Source organism: Pan paniscus, chromosome 13 (assembly GCF_029289425.2).
Source record: "Pan paniscus chromosome 13, NHGRI_mPanPan1-v2.0_pri, whole genome shotgun sequence".
Lineage (NCBI taxonomy): Eukaryota > Metazoa > Chordata > Mammalia > Primates > Hominidae > Pan > Pan paniscus.
In genome coordinates this window covers 141,797,704-141,818,122 of record NC_073262.2, presented here as the reverse complement: position 1 = coordinate 141,818,122, position 20,419 = coordinate 141,797,704, and the positions used below count along the sequence as shown (strand labels likewise).

The 20,419-nt window shown below is 54.1% G+C and overlaps 1 protein-coding gene across 20 annotated transcripts in view; it reads left to right on the top strand.

The window, feature by feature from the left end:
• The window catches only part of HDAC4 (histone deacetylase 4), a 363,062-nt gene that overhangs the window by 237,571 nt on the left and 105,072 nt on the right, over window positions 1–20,419 (top strand). For all 20 annotated transcript variants that reach the window (XM_034955509.3, XM_034955504.2, XM_034955511.3 and 17 more), the window contains 2 exons: window positions 1,032–1,152; window positions 9,359–9,480. In XM_034955509.3, coding sequence (XP_034811400.1) covers window positions 1,032–1,152; window positions 9,359–9,480 — 243 coding nt within the window. The remainder of the gene's footprint in view (window positions 1–1,031; window positions 1,153–9,358; window positions 9,481–20,419) is intronic.

Below are 20,419 nucleotides of genomic sequence, written 5' to 3'. Positions count from 1 at the left end.
CTTCGGGCCTGGCCTATGTGTAGGGATATTTTGGGCAGCAATTTACCAAGATGTGCCGAGGGTTAGAATAGTAAGTTTGTTAGATGTAGTCACTTTGCCAAGCTGTCCTAAGCAAGTAATTCTAAAGGTAGTCAGTGTTACCCACTCATAAATGTTCACTGCAGCGTGGTTTCTAACAACCAAAACTGCCTCCCAGTCGGGAAGTGGTTTTGTAAACATGCTTCACTCACCTCAAGGTGTGTTTTTGACCATTACAAACGCTATCTGAATATTATGCAACACTAGGAAGATACTTAAGGTGCTGTAAGAAGGATAGAAGTACTGTGTGGTTAGATTGGAGATCTGAGGCGAGCAGCCTCCGTGCTAACAGGCCTTGTGTTCAGGCGGTGAGAGTGGCCTTTTTTGCCAGTTCCCTTTAATGAGGCTTTGAAAAAGAATCACCGCCACGGAAGAAAACCACAGTTTCGACTTCGGTCCCACTTGGTGCAGTCACTCTGCCTGAGTCTGAGCTGCCAAGCTGGGGAGGACAGGCGCTGCCCTTTGATGCTGTTGGAAGCAGAGCCGGCCGTCATGTCGGCGCAGGTGTGGAAGGAAGCACGCCTGCCTGTGAGACTGGCTTTGTCCCTGCGTGATGCATCCATTTGCACAAAGCCTTCTCTCTTAGATTCTGCTTTGCGGTAGCAAGAATGCAACCACCACGCTGCCACTGCCTAATTCAGAGTGTTCTTTTATGTGAGAATATTAAAACTTCCTTCAGAAGTGGGTTTTGTGTTAGCTAACAATAAGTCTTTCGGATGATTAAATCTGCATTTTAAATAGAATGCAGTGATGTAAAATCTTGATGGGAAGAAGACCTCTCATTAAAACCCCTCCCGGCCTTGGTTCTTTGAGGAAGCGCTCAGGAGGCCACAGCGTCCTGAAGGTGCATAGCCGTCCCCAGCCCTTCCCTCCCTCTGTGGCCCCGCTGCCCTGCATTGCTGCTGTAGGGCAGAGCCACACTTCACCCCCTGCTATGCTTTCTCCCACGCCAGGTGCCGTGGCCAGCACAGAAGTGAAGATGAAGCTACAAGAATTTGTCCTGAATAAAAAGAAGGCGCTGGCCCACCGGAATCTGAACCACTGCATTTCCAGCGACCCTCGCTACTGGTACGGGTAAGTGTGGGTGTGGGGAACACCCCGGCCTCCTCTCTGGGGGCCCAGAGGACTGTCTGATCGCCGGTAGATTTGCATGGAGCCAGCTCTTCAGCTGAGGCAGGGAGGGAGGGTGAGGAATTGAAACCCCAAGCACAGTGGTGCTCGGATGTGGGTGACGTGGTCTGGGGGTACACTCATGCGGCAGCCGTCCTCACGGAGGGGCCCACCTCCAGAGTGACGTGTTCTGGGGGTACACTCACGCGGCGGCTGCCCTCACAGGGGGACCCACCTCCATAGTGACGTGGTCTGGGGGTGCACTCACACGGCAGCTGCCCTCACAGGGGGACCCACCTCCATAGTGACGTGGTCTGGGGGTACACTCCCACAGCAGCCATCCTCACGGGGTGGGCCCCCCTCCAGAGTGACGTGGTCTGGGGGTACACTCACACGGCAGCTGCCCTCACAGGGGGACCCACCTCCATAGTGACGTGTTCTGGGGGTACACTCATGCGGCAGCCGTCCTCACGGAGGGGCCCACCTCCAGAGTGACGTGGTCTGGGGGTACACTCACACGGCAGCTGCCCTCACAGGGGGACCCACCTCCATAGTGACGTGTTCTGGGGGTACACTCACGCGGCGGCTGCCCTCACAGGGGGACCCACCTCCATAGTGACGTGGTCTGGGGGTGCACTCACACGGCAGCTGCCCTCACAGGGGGACCCACCTCCATAGTGACGTGGTCTGGGGGTACACTCCCACAGCAGCCATCCTCACGGGGTGGGCCCCCCTCCAGAGTGACGTGGTCTGGGGGTACACTCACACGGCAGCTGCCCTCACAGGGGGACCCACCTCCATAGTGACGTGTTCTGGGGGTACACTCATGCGGCAGCCGTCCTCACGGAGGGGCCCACCTCCAGAGTGACGTGGTCTGGGGGTACACTCACACGGCAGCTGCCCTCACAGGGGGACCCACCTCCATAGTGACGTGTTCTGGGGGTACACTCACGCGGCGGCTGCCCTCACAGGGGGACCCACCTCCATAGTGACGTGGTCTGGGGGTACACTCACACGGCAGCTGCCCTCACAGGGGGACCCACCTCCATAGTGACGTGGTCTGGGGGTACACTCCCACAGCAGCCATCCTCACGGGGTGGGCCCCCCTCCAGAGTGACGTGGTCTGGGGGTCCACTCACACGGCAGCTGCCCTCACAGGGGGACCCCCCTCCAGAGTGACGTGGTCTGGGGGTCCACTCACACGGCGGCTGCCCTCACAGGGGGACCCACCTCCATAGTGACGTGGTCTGGGGGTCCACTCACACGGCGGCTGCCCTCACAGGGGGACCCACCTCCATAGTGACGTGGTCTGGGGGTACACTCACACGGCAGCTGCCCTCACAGGGGGACCCACCTCCAGAGTGACGTGGTCTGGGGGTCCACTCACACGGCGGCTGCCCTCACAGGGGGACCCACCTCCATAGTGACGTGGTCTGGGGGTACACTCCCACAGCAGCCATCCTCACGGGGTGGGCCCCCCTCCAGAGTGACGTGGTCTGGGGGTCCACTCACACGGCGGCCGTCCTCATGGGAGTGGGCCCCCCTGCAGAGGGACCGAGCAGTGCTCCGGAGGCTGGCGCCTGTCGTTACTCTTGGTAATGTTGTGCCATTTTTCAGCCACAATAAGAGCCACTTAAACTGGAACTCTCGTCTGAATCCTCTGTGCTCCGACAGCGCTCCCACCTGACGTTTCAATAATTCTTAGGCTAGTCAGGAAGCCCCCGTGGTACTTCTGTTATTTTATACTAAGAAACCCTGCCAGGGCCCACGCAATTCACAGAGACCACAAAAGGCTTGTTCGTCTGAGGACTGAAGAGAGCCGACCTGCCATGCAAAAGAAGGCCTTCGGGGGAGAGTTCACAGAGCACAGTGCGAGCGAGTGGCGAGGTGATGCGGCTTGAAACAGTGAGCAAGGGCAACAGAGGATCGCTTTGAAATGTAGTTTTCTGCTGCTCTCAAGGTTCATTTCATTTCTAGAAAAAAATCCCATAAGGGAGTTTTTGTAAATCGAAATATCAGTAATTTCGTTGGAAAAAAAATAGCTATTCTCAAGCCTCAAAATGGACAGCTATGTGTAGTGAGACCCCCCCACAGCTCAGGTGCGATCCCCCTTGTTTCCATGGAGGCCGCCCGCTACCCCGACACATCCCAAAAGGTGTTTCCAGCACAGGTGGCCCACGTCCTCCACCCTGGCAGCCGCTGTGCTGGCCAGTGGCACATAAGCTGCACTCACGGCAGACACACCGCCTGGATTTGGGTAACTCGACCAGGGACACACAAACTCGCAAGGAGGAGTGAGACCGGCGTCCATGGGAGGCAGCACGTGACAGCAGTGAGCCACTGGGACCTGAGAGAGGAGGTGGCTTCCTGAGAATCGCTGGCGACCAGCACCTGGGAGCCAGCTTTGGGGGAGACCCCGATCTGTGCCCCCAGAGCCAGTCCACTGCCTGGACTGGTTGTGGAGAAACTCCATTGTCCCACTGGCTGGGGCAGGGCGTGGGGTTGCAGGGCAGAAGGAGCAAGGGACAGGAGTGTGGATCGCGGTTCAGATGGTGCCCCTGGGGCCCAAGCTGGAAAGGGCAGGATGAGGAGCCAGGGGCAGGGTGGGCCTGGGGCCTGGCGGAGGATGGAGAGCTGGAGTGCAGAGCCTGCTGGACCAGGGCAGGGCCGCCTTGGGTCCCCCTGTGAGGCAGCCGAGCAAGCGAGCTTTGAGAAGACAGTGATAGGAGTGGGGCAAGCACGGGCAGCCCTTTCTGAAGAGGAGCACAGAGTCTGGGAGGCTGCAGCAGGAGTTGGAGGACTAGAGCAGTGGGGCTGCTGGGAAGCAGGGGTCACGGTGAGCACAGGGCAGCCCCCAGAGGGTGGCCACGGCAGCATGGAAGAAGGTGGGGAGCTGGTGCCCCCTCGCCCAGGAGTCAGTGGACGGGGGGCCGAGGCCAGCAGGAGTAGAAGCCGGGCAGTGGCCTGGACCTGAGGGGAGGGCGGAGCAGCAGGCCCAGGGAAAGGCTGCACCTGCAGTCAAGGAGGCCACGGGAGAAGAAGTGGCCTGGGGCAGCCTCAGGGCGCTGAGGGATGTGCTGAGAGACGGGAGATGGGGGGCTTCCAGGGAGGAGGGGTGACAAACAGAGTGGCTGGGGCTGGGAGGACTGACTTTTCCTGGAACTCCCTGGGTGAGCTGGGTGCTCAAGGTGAGTGTCTTGGCCTGGACAAGGGCGGCGTGCCCTGGCTTTAATGGCAGGGGCCGGAGGTACTTCTTCTCAGAGGGCTCTGGGGACCTTCAGGCTGGAGGGGGAAGGACTTGATCTCAAGTCAGCTGTAGGACAGGTTTGTTTTCCTGGAGCCTGGTGGTTTTCTTGTTTTGCCGTATTTGAACCCTGAACTTAAACATCATGGAGTGGTGGCAGAAACTTTGTCAGAAAACCGGCTCTTCATAGGGAAAGAACTGAAACCCTGATCCCAGCTTCACACCACGCATGATTAGTTCAGATGTCAGAGACCTGAGCCTAGACGCAAAACTGATCAAACTTCTGGAAGGAGACCTAGTAGAAACTTTTCCCAACCTTGATGGGGAGGGGGAAGCAAGATTTCTTAGGTCGCCAAAATCATCGGCTAGATACCAAAAACCCAAAACATGATATTTCCACAAACTGAAACACTTCTGCTCTTTGAAAGGCACCATTAAGAAAATTAAAAAGCAAGGTACAGAATGGAAGGAAATATTCACAATGCGTATATCTTACAATACGCTTGTATCCAAATGTAGAGCTCATTCCTATAACTCAATAGTAAAAAGACAAGCCGCCCACTTAAAAATACGGTCAAAAGGTTTGAACAGGTACCTCACAAAAAAAGGCATGGGGATGGCCAGTAAGTGTGGAAAAGATGCTCAAGATCGCTGGTCATCAGGTAAATGCAAATCAAAACTGCGGCAAGCAGCCCCTTCATACCTGTGGGGATGGCCGGAGTGAAACAGGCCGGGTGCTGGAGCAGATGCGGTGTCCCTGGACCTCTGCGTGCTGCCTGTTGGAATCTGAATCACGCGTGGGGAAACAGGCAGGCAGTTTCCTACAAAGACAAATACCCACCAACCCTGTGACCCAGCAATGCTCCTCCGTATTTGCCCAAGACATGAAAGCAAGCAACACGACGAGTCGTCATCTTACGGTCACAGTCACCAAACAGTGGAAACAACCAAGCTATCAACAGGGGAACAGCCGCGCAAACTGGGGCCCGTGCACACGCTACCGTGCAAACTGGGGCCCCTGCACTGCTACTCCACAGTGACAAGGAACGGACCGCTGGCGCCTGCAGCAGCTTGGGGGAGCCCCAGAGGCACGGTGCCTAGACAAAGAGGCCATCCCCATGACTCCACTGATGGGAAATTCAGAGTCAGCAAAGCGAATCGACTGTGAGAGAAAGCAGACCAGGGCTGGGAGGCTGCAGAGATGGATGGTGCTGTGGCTTCATCAGGGCGCGGACTCCGTGGGTGTTTACGTGAATCACCGCTTCCAGCTTTAAGACTGTTGAGACAAGATGGCACCTTCCAGTGTGGCTGCCACAAGCCACACGTGGCTCCCGAGCACTTGAAACGTGGCTGGGTCTGACCAGGACATGCCATAGATGCAGAGCATGGAATTTCAGACACTTGGTCTGAAGAAAGGACCTACGGTGTCTTATTAATATGTTTATATTGATTGTAAGTTGAAAGGATGGTTTTTATAATGGTTTAATCGAATACTAAAATTAATTCCACTCATTTATTTTTATCCATGTTAATGTGGCTACTAGGAGATTGTAAATTTCACATGTGGCTCCCATCATGGTACATTTCTGCTGGAGTATCCTGGCGTGTGTGGTTCCTCGTTGTATTTCTTGGAAATCACTGGTACGAATCTGATGAAAGGGCAATGGTTTGGAACTGAAATGGTTGAGTTTGTATGAAGCTTTATTCTACAGTCAACCAGTGTTTAGAAGAAAACAGTATTTGCTTTTCCATCTTCCTCCGGAAGACAAGGTTTGCCTTTAGGTGCGGCATCCGGGTTGGCCCCAGGGCCCCGTGGGGGCTGCACCTCGGCTCCTGGCCCGGCGTCTGTGTCCCATCCCCAGGCTGCAGGAAATGAAAGGTTGAAAAATCGGAAGATAATTTATGGTCAGGTGAGGTAGAGGGAGCAGCTCTGCAGGTTCTGCCCTCAGGGCTCCGTGGGGTGGCCAGTGTGACTGTGTGAGTGTGGAGTGTGGCCGGGGTGAGTGTGAGTGTGGGGTGTGGCCGGGGTTAGCTTAGTGTAGGGTGTGAATGGGGGATGTGGGTGTGTGCAGTGGGTGAGGTGAGTGTGGGGTATGAGTGTGAGGTGTGGGAAAGGTGACAGGTGTGAGTGTGAGATGCAGGTGTGTGTGTGGGAGGTGGGGTGTGGGTGGGTGTGAGGCATGAAGTGTGTGGGTGTGTGGGGTGTGGGTGGGGTGTGCATGTAAGTGGGTGTGAGGTAGATGGGTGTGAGTGTGGGAGGTAGGCATGAGTTTGTGTAAGGTGAGGGGGTGTGGGTGGGTATAGGTTGTGAGGGGGGTGTGGGTGTGAGGTGGGTGTGGGGTGTGGAATGTGGGTGTGAGTAGTGTGCAGTGCAGGTGTGAGTGTAGTTGGGTGTGAGTAGTGTGAGGTGAGGTGTGGGCGTGAGTGGGTGTGAGTAGTGTAGGTGCGAGCGTCAGGTGTGAAAAGTGAGATGTGGGTGTGAGTAATGTGAGGTGTGGGTGGGAGTAGTGTGAATTGTGGGGGGCGAGTAGTAGTGAGGTGCAGGTGTGAGTAGTTGGGTGAGCTGCAGGTGTGAGTGGGTGTATTGTGAAGTGCGGGTGTGTGTGTGTGAGGTGTGGAGGTGAGTAGTGAGATGCAGATATAGGTATAGGTGAGGTGTGTGTGGGTGTGAATAGTGTGAGGTGCAGGTATGGGTGGGTGTGAGTAGCGTGAGGCATGGGTGTGAATAGATGTGTGATGTGCGGATGTGAGTGTTACCAGTTGTGTGATGTGCAGATGTGAGTGAGAGTAATTGTGTGCAGTGCGGATGTGATTGCAGCAGGGATAGAGCTTCACTTCTGCTTGCCCTGCTGGACGCTTCTTCACGGAGGGCACGCGTGTGCGGTCTGGCCTGGGACCATGTGACCAGGGCTGGGCAGGTGTGACCCGCCCTGACGGTGAGGGCCGCCCTCTCCTGGTGTCTGGAGGGTGGGTGCGCGGTGGGGCGGGCTCTGCATGGTGTGCTCCTGGCGGTGAGCTGGGCCGTGCAGGAGATGAGGTCGCTCCTGTGAGGTCTCTGGATCCATCGAGGTGGTCCAGCGGGGAGGCGCTGGCAGTTGGGGGGCAGGGCCCAGCCCCTCCTGCACCTGCTGCTCTGCTCGTTTTAAGATTTGACAGGAAAGTGGGGATTTTAACACTGAAAGCACCTCAAGAGATCAGAACAGTAAGAGAACGTCTGTTAGATCTTAAACCAATGTAACTTTTGCAACTCCTACTTCACTGTAAGCAAATCCTACCGTTCAAATATAATAATTTTTATTCCATTTATTTAAATTTATTATTATGTAAATACTGATCTTTTTAACTCGTGGGATGCATGTACAAGTCACTCCGTGTTTCCTATGAAGGAAAAAGTGAATGCAGAAATGGTCCCAGACTGTCACCTGGTGTTGAAGAAGTTTGGAATCAGCCAAGATCACATTCCCCATAGGATACAATCTGAAAATACTATTTGGTAGAGAAAGAGTGTTGCCCCCAGACCTTTTCATGAGATTGTGAGACGAGGGGTAGAACTACAGGGAAGAGAAGGGAAGCTTGCACAAGGACGTGGTCCCACTTGGAGGCCACAGCCCCTGCACAGGTGCAGACAGGCATGTCCCAGCCCTGCAGTCCGAGCCTGACTGCATGGTGGAATTCCCCGGGAAACAGCGAGAAGCTGCTTGGGGTTGGAGGTGTGCCCTGAGCAGTGGGCGGGGTTGGGGCGTGGCCTGAAGCTGGGCAGTTTCCCGGAGCTCCCTGAGCTCCTCCCGTGATGCACGGCCCAGCACCCCACCGCCCAGGTGCCTGGGCTCGGCTCCTCAATTTTGTCTATGAGTTCCCTTCAGCACATTCTTTGCACTGGTGTGCTCTCAAATATTTAAATATACACCTGTACCCATTTACAAGCTCCCATTCTTAATTCAAATAACTCCAGGTGCCTTGGTGTGCCATACTATGTATTCAAATAGTCTAACCAATTCCAAATAAGTAAGTCGGCAAATTTGTTTGTAGTCATTAAGCAGATTACGCAGTTTAAAGACTCAGAATTTATTCCACTCAGCACAGTGTTTTGAGCAAGACTGAGCTGTCAGTGCCGTCAAAAAAGGCCTTGCTGATGGTCATCCGGGTGGCAGCCCACATCCCCGTCCCGGCCCAGGGCCCGCCTCCTCCCCATGTCCATCCTCCGGCCATCCTCCTGGCAGACGATTCCTGTCTTGCTGCCTGGAGGGTGTGGAGTTGTACCCAGCTGTTCATACAGGAAGTCCCTTTCGTAGGTCAGCTCCCTGGGCACAGGGTATCAGTAGCTGCCATCCTGTTCCTCCCCCAGAGAGGGAGGTGACCAGGGTGAGTTTGGTGAAGGCACGGATGACGATGGGTGCCTTCTGAGAGACAGCCCCATGGGCTTCTTCTCTCCAGGTGGCAGAGAGAGTCCCACACATCACAGCATTTGTTCTTAGACCGGTTTTTGCCCCGTCTCAGCTGCCTATGAACTCACCTTTGATTCCTTATGCAGCAGCCTACTGTTTTCCTCTTCCTCTCCCCACTGGGGACAGGCTCTCTGAGTGGCCAGTGGTGGCCCTGGTAGCGAACTGACTGGGCTGGAGCCATCTGAGAGGACAGGGCCAGGTGGAGAACAGCCGCCAGGAAAACGGCCAGAGGTGCTGCCCATCCCATCCCCAAGCACTGCTGGTCCCGCAGAGGAGGATGTGGGCATCGGATGTTTGCTTGCTTGTTTAGCATCCTGTTTGTTTCCATTTAATTTCAGCTTGACCCTAGGGAAAAGGGTGCGTCTGTTGAGGTGGGGCTGAGGTTTCAAGGGAAAGATCATCGTGTGTGGCTTCTCGGCTGCAGCGTGCCTGGGGCAGTGCGCTGGGTAGACTAAACCATCTGTCTTTGCCTTCTCTCCAGGAAAACGCAGCACAGTTCCCTTGACCAGAGTTCTCCACCCCAGAGCGGAGTGTCGACCTCCTATAACCACCCGGTCCTGGGAATGTACGACGCCAAAGATGACTTCCCTCTTAGGAAAACAGGTGAGTACCCAGGCATGCTGTGGGCCGGGAGGTCTCCTGCACGGGCACCTTCCACGCCACAAGCCACGCAGGGCCCACCGCTGTCTTCCACTTAGAGAAGGAATCACCTGCAGATTTTTAAATATTTTCTCCTTTCATAGAGCATCATTTTTAAAAGATATCCCTAAACATTTCCTTATTATTTATTTCAAAAGAAATGAACCTAACGCATGTACACCACTGCTGAACACTCAAACTCACTTTGAAAGCACACTCCGTTTAGTTTTCTTTCGGTGGTGTGTTAGATTTTGCCACGCTGAGGGGCGTCCCCGCAGTGGTCACGGGGTGAAGCAAGTTCCTGTTGGTGGGCCATGTGCCGTCTGAGAGCAGGTGAGCCTGTGGCCTTCAGGGATGGCGCTGGGCAGTGCCAGCAGCAGGGCCTTCCAGGTCCCCAGAGTGGGAGGGAAATCTTTATGAGAAAGAAATTCGCTATGTCCTGCAGGGGATATCCCAGCTGGGCTCAGAGTTATGTGCCGCAGTTCTGTCCTAAGCCAAGGGAGAAGGGCATTTAGGCACAAGCAGGTGCCTGGACCATCTTAGAAGCAGGGAGAGGCGGCTGCAGCAGTGTCTGGCAAGTCAGGATGGACCCTCTGTGACTTTCTCAGGGGCCACGGCAGTGGCTTTAGATAATGATTAGGGTGGCTGTGGGCAGTGCGCTGGGGTAGCAAGAAGGGCAGGGGCCAGGGAGTGCCTTCCAGAGGCTCTGCCCAGAGAATTGGTGAGGGCAGGAGCTGGAGCAGGTGCTGAGGGCGGGCAGTGCCTCATCCCAGATGTGGCCAGTGGATCCTACAAACTGCAAGACAGTGTGGGAAATCCCAAGGCGTCCTCCCTAGGGGGCGGCTCTTGGAGATGAGAGCCTAGGGGCACCGCTTTTTCTTGCTAAACAAATTCTCTGTTATCCAAAGGTTTTGGCCAGTTCTGGGCGGAAACAGTGAACGTACTCAGTGACACAAGGGCTTCTTCACTGGAGCAGTGAGGCTTTGTGAGGGGCTGCTGGGAGCCGTGTCAGGCCAGCCACATCCCTGGAGCAGAGGGTCATATCAGGCCAGCTGTGACCCTAGAGGAGTAGGCCGTATCGGCCAGCCACATCCTTGGAGCCGTGGGCTGTATTGGTCCAGCTGTGACCCTAGAGGAGTGAGCTATATCAGGTCGGCCATGTCCCAGGTGGAGTGGGCCATATCAGGCCAGCCCTGTTCCCAATGGAGTGGGCTCTATTAGGGTGTGTTGAGGCGGTGGTGTCCCAGGTGGAGTGGGCTGTATTGGGCTGGCCATGTCCCAGGTGGACCGGGTCATATCAGGCTGGCCCATGTCCCAGGTGGAGTGGACCATATCAGGCCAGCCATGTTCCCAATACACCTATTAGGGTGTATTGAGGCGGTGGTGTCCCTGGAGCAGTGGGCCGTATTGGGTCAGCCATGTCCCAGGTGGAGTGGGTCATATCAGGCTGGCCATGTCCCAGGTGGAGTGGGTCGTATCGGGCTGGCCATGTCCCAGGTGGAGTGGGTCGTATCGGGCTGGCCATGTCCCAGGTGGAGTGGGTCGTATCGGGCTGGCCATGTCCCAGGTGGAGTGGGTCGTATCGGGCTGGCCATGTCCCAGGTGGAGTGGGTCGTATCGGGCTGGCCATGTCCCAGGTGGAGTGGGTCGTATCGGGCTGGCCATGTCCCAGGTGGAGTGGGTCGTATGGGGCCGGCCAAGTCCCTGGAGGAGTGGGTCATAACAGGCCAGCCATGACCTCAGAGGAGTGGGCTGTATCGGGCTGGTGGAGACCCTGCTGGAGTGGGCCATATCAGCATGGCCATGTCCTCTCCAAGTCAAGAACCCTGCAAACATGGGCGCATTTCCATTTGGGCCATAAACCTTTATTGGGAAAAGTGAACCTAGAGCTTCTGCTGCTTTGTTTCATGGGTGTGAGCCTGTGGTTCTTACTGATGCTTCTACTGAGAATGGTCCTGGATTTCACCTGGAGAGCGCCCTAAAGCTCGACAGAAAGAACGGATTTAGAGATCAGTATTTTTTCCAGAAAGATGTGCCCAGTAGTATCAGGAGAGAATCTGTGGGCTGATTCTTACAAATCGCCCTCCAGGTTCCCTTTCTGGGGACCGATGCTATTATTAATCAAATTCCATCAACAAAACCAAAGTCCATGGTGAGTGGAGAGCCCTATGCTGGGAGAGAGACCCGGGGAATGGGGAGGCGAGGAACGTGCCTACCCGGAAGAACCCTGCCCTAGAAACTGGAGCGATGCCGAGGGTGGAGGGTGGGAGCCCGGAGGTGTTGTCGTCAAGTGCTGTGGGTTGGATCTGTGCTCATTCATGTAATAGCTCTGTGTGCCCTGAAACAAATGCCTTCCGTTCCCCTGGCCTCCATTTCCTCATCAGCACAGTGGGTCTGCCCACACCCACATCCTCACGGCTGTGGCATGCACCCATCCCCAGAGTCTCCTCTTGTCCTGGGAGTGATGGCTGTGGCACTCAGACTCCAGAGCCATGGACCCAGGAGGGAGCTTCCGGCGAGAGCACCAAGCCCAGCAAGTCGGCCTCATGTGGGGACGTGCCTTCCCAGAAACTCCCCATTTGGAGCCTTTCCACCAAGGGCCCCAGGAAAGGACAGCACACACCACCCATCCCATCAGGCCCCAGAGCAGTTGCTCAGCAGCTCCACACCCCAACTGGCAACAGAACAGCAGGGATGGGGGAGCCCTAGGAGCTATTTGCACTGACTCCTCCCCCATCCCAAACGTCAGCACTACCTGGGGATCAGCCTCCTGTTCTAAGAAACAGAACCAGCTTGAGTACTTCATAGCAAGGAAGGCTATCAGCATGGGAGACGGCACACTGTCATGGCCCTGCCCTGCTGTTCACCATCAGAGGCCTTTCTCCCATAGGCAGGGCCCGCGCCATCTCTCGTAGATTCCGTGGCTGTTGGCTTCCCATGCTGCCTTGTGTTTCTCTGGGGATGACTGGAAGCAAAGTCTCCAACACCTTCTACTGTGCTTCTAACCTTGTGATAGCACCACCCTCCAACTCCCCGCTTTCTTGAGAACGGAAGAGAGAATTCTGTTTTCACACTCCGGGAAATGTTATTTAGAATACATAGTGCTCCAGAAGAACTTAATTAAGATTTGATTGCATTATCAGTTTTTTAAAAAGTCATCACTACCACATTAATAATAGTAACATAAAGATTTCCAAGAAAATGTTTAAACCACTTAAGAGAATAGTGTGTAGTTACACACCCTGTATCACCCTTGACATCTACTTTCAAACACATGACATCGCTCATTCTAAGTAAGTTACATCTGTACTTTTCTGCAGTAATTGGTAATATGAAACACGTCATTAAATTTTATGAAGTTCCTTGAATGAACTGAAATAGTCTTTAATAATTGTGATGTAGACTTAAATAATTATATGATTTTGACTTTACATTAACTTATCCTGAGCCGGCACACAGTTTGCCCATTTCTGCATCTCTAAAGGGCGATTGTATGACCTGTGAACGTGTGAAAAGCTTTGTCACTGTCTTGTGAATTTTGTCATCACCCCATGCATTTTTTGCATGTCCTTTGCTGGCTCTGCTGACAGGTAACACCTGTACCAGCTCAAATGTCTGACCTCCCTGGTGAAAGCAATGCAGTGACTCCTATTCGGAGCTTGGGCATATTCTGGGCATTCACATCGCCTGTGCCTGTGGGCAGGCCCAGGTGCCTGAGTTTCTGCCCAGCTCCTTCACCCGCCACCTTGGGACCTGGGGAAGCTCTTGAACCTCTCTGTGCCTCAGTTTCGTCATCTGTGAAATGTACCTTTAAATTGCTTCTCTCCTGGGGCTGTCATGAGATGTGAATTAATTAATATTTGCAAAGTCCTTCGAGTAGGACCAGATCAAGGTGTTTTCTGCTCTTGTTTCTCTACGCTGTTAGGGTGTTTTTGATTTTTTTCTCCATCCAATAACTGGTAACTGCCAGACCCAGCATCCCCCCACCTCCTTGCCTCCATGCCTACAGTTCAGGTAGAAGCCAGCAGGAGCCACTCACCTCCACTTAGAGAAGGACCACAAGGATGGGAACACCAAGATTTATACCCAAAATCTGGCCAGAAGGGCCCATCTTGCTCTGTTGGCTTTTCAGGGCTCATCTCCTCGCTCCTGGCTTGCCTTCACCTGAGTGCCATCTCCCAGGAGGAGCCTCCACCGCTGGGCTTGAGAGTCAGAGCCCTCTACCCAGGGCCTCAGGTCCAGCTCTTCCTGCCAGAGGCCCTGCCCCTTTCCTGGGAGATTGGCAGCAGGGGTGTCTCCACTTCAGAAGTCTTCACCTCCTGCCAGATTTCGGCCCAGGGTGAGGTGCCTGGTCCCTTCCCATGTCTGTGCAGCCTCAAGTGTCACCCTGACTTTGGGTTTCTGCAGACTTGTGAAGCCGCCAAATGTGTATTTTTAAATATAGTCATAAGAGACAGAACTGTGTGGATCACTGTCATGGACATAGGACGCTGGATCTTTCCTGCACTGTGTGGGTGTCAGATGGCTTCACCAGAAACTGCATTTAAACGGAGCCTTTGAGTCCATGTTCACGCTGAGGAATGGAAGCTTTTCCACTTTTAAAAGCAAGCAACGTTTTGTCATTTTGATGATGTTGAGGGATCTTAGTTTTCCCCAGTAACATCTTCATCGTGATCTTCTTAAAGATATTAGTCACCGTGTATTTTTTATAATGACTCTTAAATTTTCCCCTCATGTGACTGCTGATAGATGAAAGGAGGCCAAAACAACTAACTGTTGTCCAGCCAGCACAGTTCCTTCCCATTTGTCAGCAGCTTCTTGGGCCTGAGCACTGAAAACCGTGCACTCCACAGCACTCCTTGTCCAGCATCCTCATGTGTCCCTGGGCACATGGTCCTAGCAGCAAACACTCTCCCCAGCACGTGTTGGGGCCCGGCTGCTGGCCTGGGCTGCGGCACTGCCATGGATTGTCCTGGCTCTTTTAAGGAAGCAGAATCCCAGAGCTCACGTTCGGTGAGAAGTTGGTAACTTCAGCCTTGTTCCGGCATTCTCTAGCCTGCCTGGTAGGGCTTGGTCCCCACAGTTGGGTGTGAATTGGAAGGAGGCTGGGCTGGTCCTAGGGACCGAGTTCTTTTGGCCCCTGTATGGATCATGGATCTGGGCAGTCAGTCAAAGGTCCTGGGCTCCCCCTGCACTTGCCTCCATGGTCAGGCTTGAAAAGTGTTCATCTAGCTCTGCCCTCCTCACCTGGGGCCTTCTGAAACCAGTCACTCAAGGTCACGGCTGCCCATGGGAAACATCCATCCATTGCTTAGATGTGCAGATAGGGTGGGTTTTCCTCCATTTTGGGGGGAAGCTGTCCCACTTGGTGAGGAAGAGCACAGGGCCTGTGGCCAGGCTGGCGCCCACGACACCGTATCCTGGGCAGACGAGATGACCTCCCGCTGTGTCCGCAGGTCTGCAGGGTGGGGCGGTGGCATCCGCTTCACGGCTTCATGGTTCTTTCATCAGTCACGCCCCACAGTTCATCAGTAGGCTCATGGCTTTTGCCCTGTGTACTAGTGACCTGAATAAAGTTACAAGTGTTTGTTCTCATCCGTGTGTAGAGTAGGCTCAGGGTACTGTGAAGTAGGACAGAGTGTGTTTTCCACCCTCACATCCATCCCTGAGTTTGGGAAGGGGCTCTCTGTTTGCCTCTGACCATTGCTTGCTGTCCCTTGTTCTAATGCAGTTTGCAGAAACTGCTGGAGAGGGGTGGGACCAGGAAGAAATGGGCAGTGCCCACACTTCCTGCTGCTGTATGTAAAGGTGTAATGTAGTACATACTTCAGGAGGTGCCGCGTGGTGAGACTTCCTGCTGCTGTATCTGTGTTTATGTACCTGTGTGTATATCTGTGTGTGTACCTGTGTGTGTATCTGTGTTTCTATGTATCTGTGTGTGTGTGTCTTTCTGTGTGTGGGGTGTGTATCTGTGTTTCTGTATATCTGTGTGCGTTTCTGTGTTTGTGTATCTGTGTTTCTGTGTGTGTGTCTGTTTCTGTGTATCTGTTTCTGTGTGTATCTGTGTTTCTATGTATCTATGTGTATATCTGTGTATGTACCTGTGTATATCTGTTTCTGTGTGTGTATCTGTATGTCTGTGTATCTGTGTGTGTATCTGTGTGTCTGTGTGTGTACCTGTGTTTCTGTGTGTATCTGAGTTGTCTTGTTAACAAAAATACCCATTTTGCGTTTTCTCCTCTACCTTTATTTTTAATTAATATTATATTGTGGCCATTATTCCATTTTTACGTATGAAGCTCAACGCCTTTCCCTCAAGTAGTCTAAGACATAGATGTAAGTTGGACTGTTTTGCCAGCAACTTTGAGCACATTTCCTCACTGTGTTAGTATTTCTGTAGGAAAGGTTCCTGAAAATGGAGCTGCTGGTTCAGAGTATGTATATTCCAAAACACTGAGCAAATGATACCCTCTCCCCAGCAGCCTGAGAGTCCATTTTCCCCACCCCCTCCGCGAGCAGGCGGGACGGTGTTGCAGTTCATTCTAGGCAATGTGGCCAGTGGTGAAGATGGCGAGCCTGTTGGTGTTTGAGTGAGCAGTGCCGTCACCGTCGGTCAAGGGCGGGCATGGCTGTGTGCTTGCCCCCTCCCCGGGAGCACGTGAGTAACGTGCTTCAAGGTCGAGGGTGGCTGGTGCCCCGGAGCTGGGCAGCGGGGCTGCCCTGAGCAGGCCCTGTCTTCAGAGCCACCCTGTGCCCAGCATCTGGAGCCACGCAGGGCACGTGAGGCGGTTCCATCAATGCTGAATGGAGGTTGTTTAGCGGCAGTACATTTACCTGTTCTTCTGTCGGGCGTCGTCTTTTCTTGTTCCTTTGTAGGTACTGTTTATATGTTGTTTGCAATTCTGTGTTTTCATGTATTACAGAAGTTAGATTCCAGTCTGTCATTTGTCTTCTTAGAATTATCTTTTTATTTATTTATTTATTTTTTTGAAATGGAACGTCGCTCTGTTGCCCAAGTGAGACAACCTCTGCCTCCCGGGCTCACGCCATTCTCCCGCCTCAGCCTCCCGAGTAGCTGGGACCACAGGCGCCACCACCACGCCTGGCTAATTTTTGTATTTTTAGTAGAGACGGGGTTTCACCATGTTGGCCACGCTGGTCTCGAACTCCTGACTTCAGGTGATCCACCTGCCTCAGCCTCCCAAAGTGCTGGGATTACAGGCATGAGCCACTATGCCCGGCCAGAATTATCTTTTTATTTTTACCGAAGTAAATAAACGTACATTTACATAGACCCCCACGATGTTCATGATAGGAGAACGGCCGTCCCTGACTGCCTGTCCCTCCTGCGTTATTACAACGTGTGTCACGTTCACAGCAGAACCAGAGTCCACCTGGACTGCATTCACCTCGTAGAAATTTTCCGGAAGTTGATCATTTTTTTCATTTGCTTAGTTTCACACCTGCCTGCTATCAATTCAGGCCCACATTTCAGCAGACCTAGGAGACCCTCCGCTGCACAGCAGGCCACCTGGTGCTTCTGGCCCCACTGCCCGGTGTGTGTGAACGGTCTGCTCTCCCGGCCTGGCCCCCGCCTCCTCTCCCGGGCTCTGTGGCCTCCTTTCTGCGGCCTCGCCATCTTGGTCCTGCACGTCTTCCAGTGGCTCTTGGAGAAGTCGTGCATGGAGCATGAGTTTTTGGAGTCCTCATTTGCTGGTAAATCACTTTATTCTGTCGCACTCTTGGATGATCAGTTGGTTGGGATGGGTTTCCTGCAGGGTTTTCAGGTCATCGTCTTGCCCTCGATGTGGCTGTTGCCAAGTCCAAAACTGTTCTCAAGGCCGAGCCTTTGTCCCCAGAGCTCTGAAGCAGTTTGGGATCCCGCAGGTGGGGGATTCTTGGCCTCCGTGTCCAGCTCCTCTTCAGCTGGACAACTAGGCCTGGAATTGCTGCTCATGATTTTCTCCACCCTGCTGATTCTCTCTTCTCCTGGCGTTTCCAGTAATTTGTTGTACGGCCTTTGCACTCCCATTTTTCATCTTTTTATCCTTTTATTCCCCCTTCTGACAATTCTCAACTTCTTCTCCAGCCCCTTCCTTCTGCACTTCAGTTTTTGTCCTCTTGTCTTTATCCTCTTTAATATTTCCTTTGGTGTCACTTTAGGATTTCAGGGCAGAGCAGCTGGAAGCAGGTGCCTCCTTCTCTCTGCAGTTCTGCCTGCCCGCCCTGTCCCACGGCAATGTTGCGTGCATTCTCTGCTGCTACATCAATGGGTTCTTTCCTCGCTGGCTGCTGGACATTGCATCAGGCCCACAAAGAAACCACCCTCCACACTGGTGCCAGGTGCACGCATGTCCCCTCTGTAAACCCGGCCCCTAACAGTCAAAGCGTTCCGGCTCTGAGAGCCGCTTCACCTGCAGCTGACTCTCAAGATGTTTAAGTTGGGAGGAGCCAGCCTGTGTCTCCATCAGAATTGCTTCTGGCAGAAGGATGAAGGCACCTGCTAGGCATTGGGCACTGCGTTGAATTTTAAGGTTGTGATTGGAATGTTGTATCTCCTTAATTAGTCATTTACTTGATTGGCTTCAGGAGAAACAATCCCACCTGCTCCCTGTTCCCTAAGGAGCAGACACTGCATTTGGAAGTACAGTTGGCATCCTTCCTGCCCTCACCCACGCTTGGTGGGAGCAACTCTTCCATGAGGCCTCCGGCCTGATACTTTGGTTCTGTCAGTGTACCTGCAGCCCTCTTAGGGGTAGGATCCAGTTTCTGCAGTTCCTCCGCCTGGCCACATCGTGCCTGGAATGAGTGGAAGGCCCGCGAGGGCGGTGAAGGGGCTGCTGCACTGAGCCGGTACACGTGCAGCCTCGACCCTCACCGTCACCAGGTGCCGGCTTAACTGCATCTTCCACTTTGGCTGCCTTTGGCAGAATTATTGGAGTTACAGGCATTGTGCAAGCTTTAAGACACATGCATTTGAAGGGCTGAAATTGTAGGTCCCTATGTCTTAAGTCGATCTATGAGATGCCCGGCCTGGAAGTAATGAGGGAGGGCAGGAAGCAGGAAGGCTGGCCACCCTGAAAGCAGGCAGTGAGCCGGTCCTGGTGGTGTGCAGCTCCCCCGGCTGCCTTCTGCCCCCTAGGGCTTCTCTGTTCTCCCCAGGAAGGCCACTTCATGTGCCCCGGGCAGTCTCCAGCATCCCCCTTCTCTCCTGGTCCACGTGCTGCTGCTCAATCCCCTCCCCGAGCCCTGCATCCAAAACCCTGCTTGTCTGATAGGTTCTGCGGGGAAGTCAGAGTGCTGAATAGCCCACGGGGCAGGGACGAGCGGAGGGCACCAGCCTCATGCCATGCTGTCCCTGGCAGTGCTGGCATGGTGTCCTGGAGCCTCCTGGTCAGCTGCAGCCACCCTGCAGGCAGAGTCGACCAGGGACGTGCAGTCGGCTAGAATCAGGGAACCCAGGCAGGTGTGCAGGCTGGGAGGCAGAGGGTAAACAGGTGAGGGGACAGAAGCATTCCGGATGGTGAGAAGGCTGCTGTGAGGAAGACAGGGCAGTGGGGCTGTGATGGGGGCAGTGGGGCTGTGATGGGGGCAGTGGGGCTGTGGGGGGTCAGGGCAGCCTTGGGAGGGGCGTGGAGCAGAGGCCTGTGGAAGGGGAGTGGAGGGAAGGGGAGGGGAGTGGAGGGAAGGGGTGGGGTGAAGCAGCCACCACGGGACTCTCTTCGAGAGTCTCTTGCACAAAGAGTCTGGAGTGCCCGGCAGGGCTGTGGAGGATCTGCCTCCTGACTGATGACCTGGTGGCAACGTGATGACCCCACAGGGCCTGGGGGAGGCGGTGCACTGGGCTGCAGTACCACAGCCAGTCCATGGTAGCCTGGAGTGACCGTGTCATGCCCGCCTCCCGATGCCACGTGTCCCACTCTATGTGGCAGGGCAGCCACTGAGGAAGACCTTTCATACAGGGCCAGGGACCCTGTGCTCTTCTGTGGGTGCACACAGCCCCTGCCTCTCAGAAGTGGGTTCCTGCCCACCATCAGCGGCTCCTGTCCCAGGCCCGGGGAATCCCTGCAGAGCCCATGTGGGTTTCAGTGGAGATCTGGTGGTGAGAGAAGAGGTACTGCTTTCTTGCCTAGTCATCAGTTGGGTTTTTTGGCTTGGTTTTTTTGGTTTTGTTTTGTTTTTTGAATAATGGCAAGAAACCCGGCGTGGAAATAGAAGTGGAGCTTGTGAATCTACGCTTGCCTCGGTCGGTTGTGTTAGGCACAGAAGTGTGCCCTGGTCAGTAGCCCATGGAGAGGCCGGCTTGTGGCTGAATCCGTCATCTGTCGTCATCCAGGTCCCCCGTGCCACAGCACAGAGGCCTCGCTCCCTACAGAGGCTTAGAGTCTGATACCTTCTCACAGCGCCTCTTTGGTTTCTCTGGGAAGGCTGTTTTAGGGAGCTTGCTTCTCCCACATCCTTCCAAGACCTGCAGAAAAACTGTCCCTGACTCGAAGCCTTTTCCAAAGTGGAGAAGGTCCTGGGCTGTCTGCACGTCCCAAAGAGTGAAGTCATGTTGGTCCCCATCGCCCAGCCACATCAGTCCTGCTTCCAGGAGAAACTCCGTCTCATTCCTTGTTGCTCTGGAAGCAGTGCACTGCCTGTTCCAGAAAGATTAAGAACAGCAGGAGTGCTGATTCTTTAAAAAGAGGTAAAATCTCCCTAATGTGCAAATCTCCAAGTGGTAGAATCTTGAAAGTAGCCAAGTAAAACCTCAGAACTCAAAGGCTCGTGTGACACACATCTCCGTGGCGGTATTCTTGGCTCTGCTCTGGACTCTGAAAGCCGATAACCTCTCCCGGGTGGGTTTGGGGATTTCTTTGACTCCGGTTGCTGCCTTTAGATCCCTAGTGCTTCCCAAGGC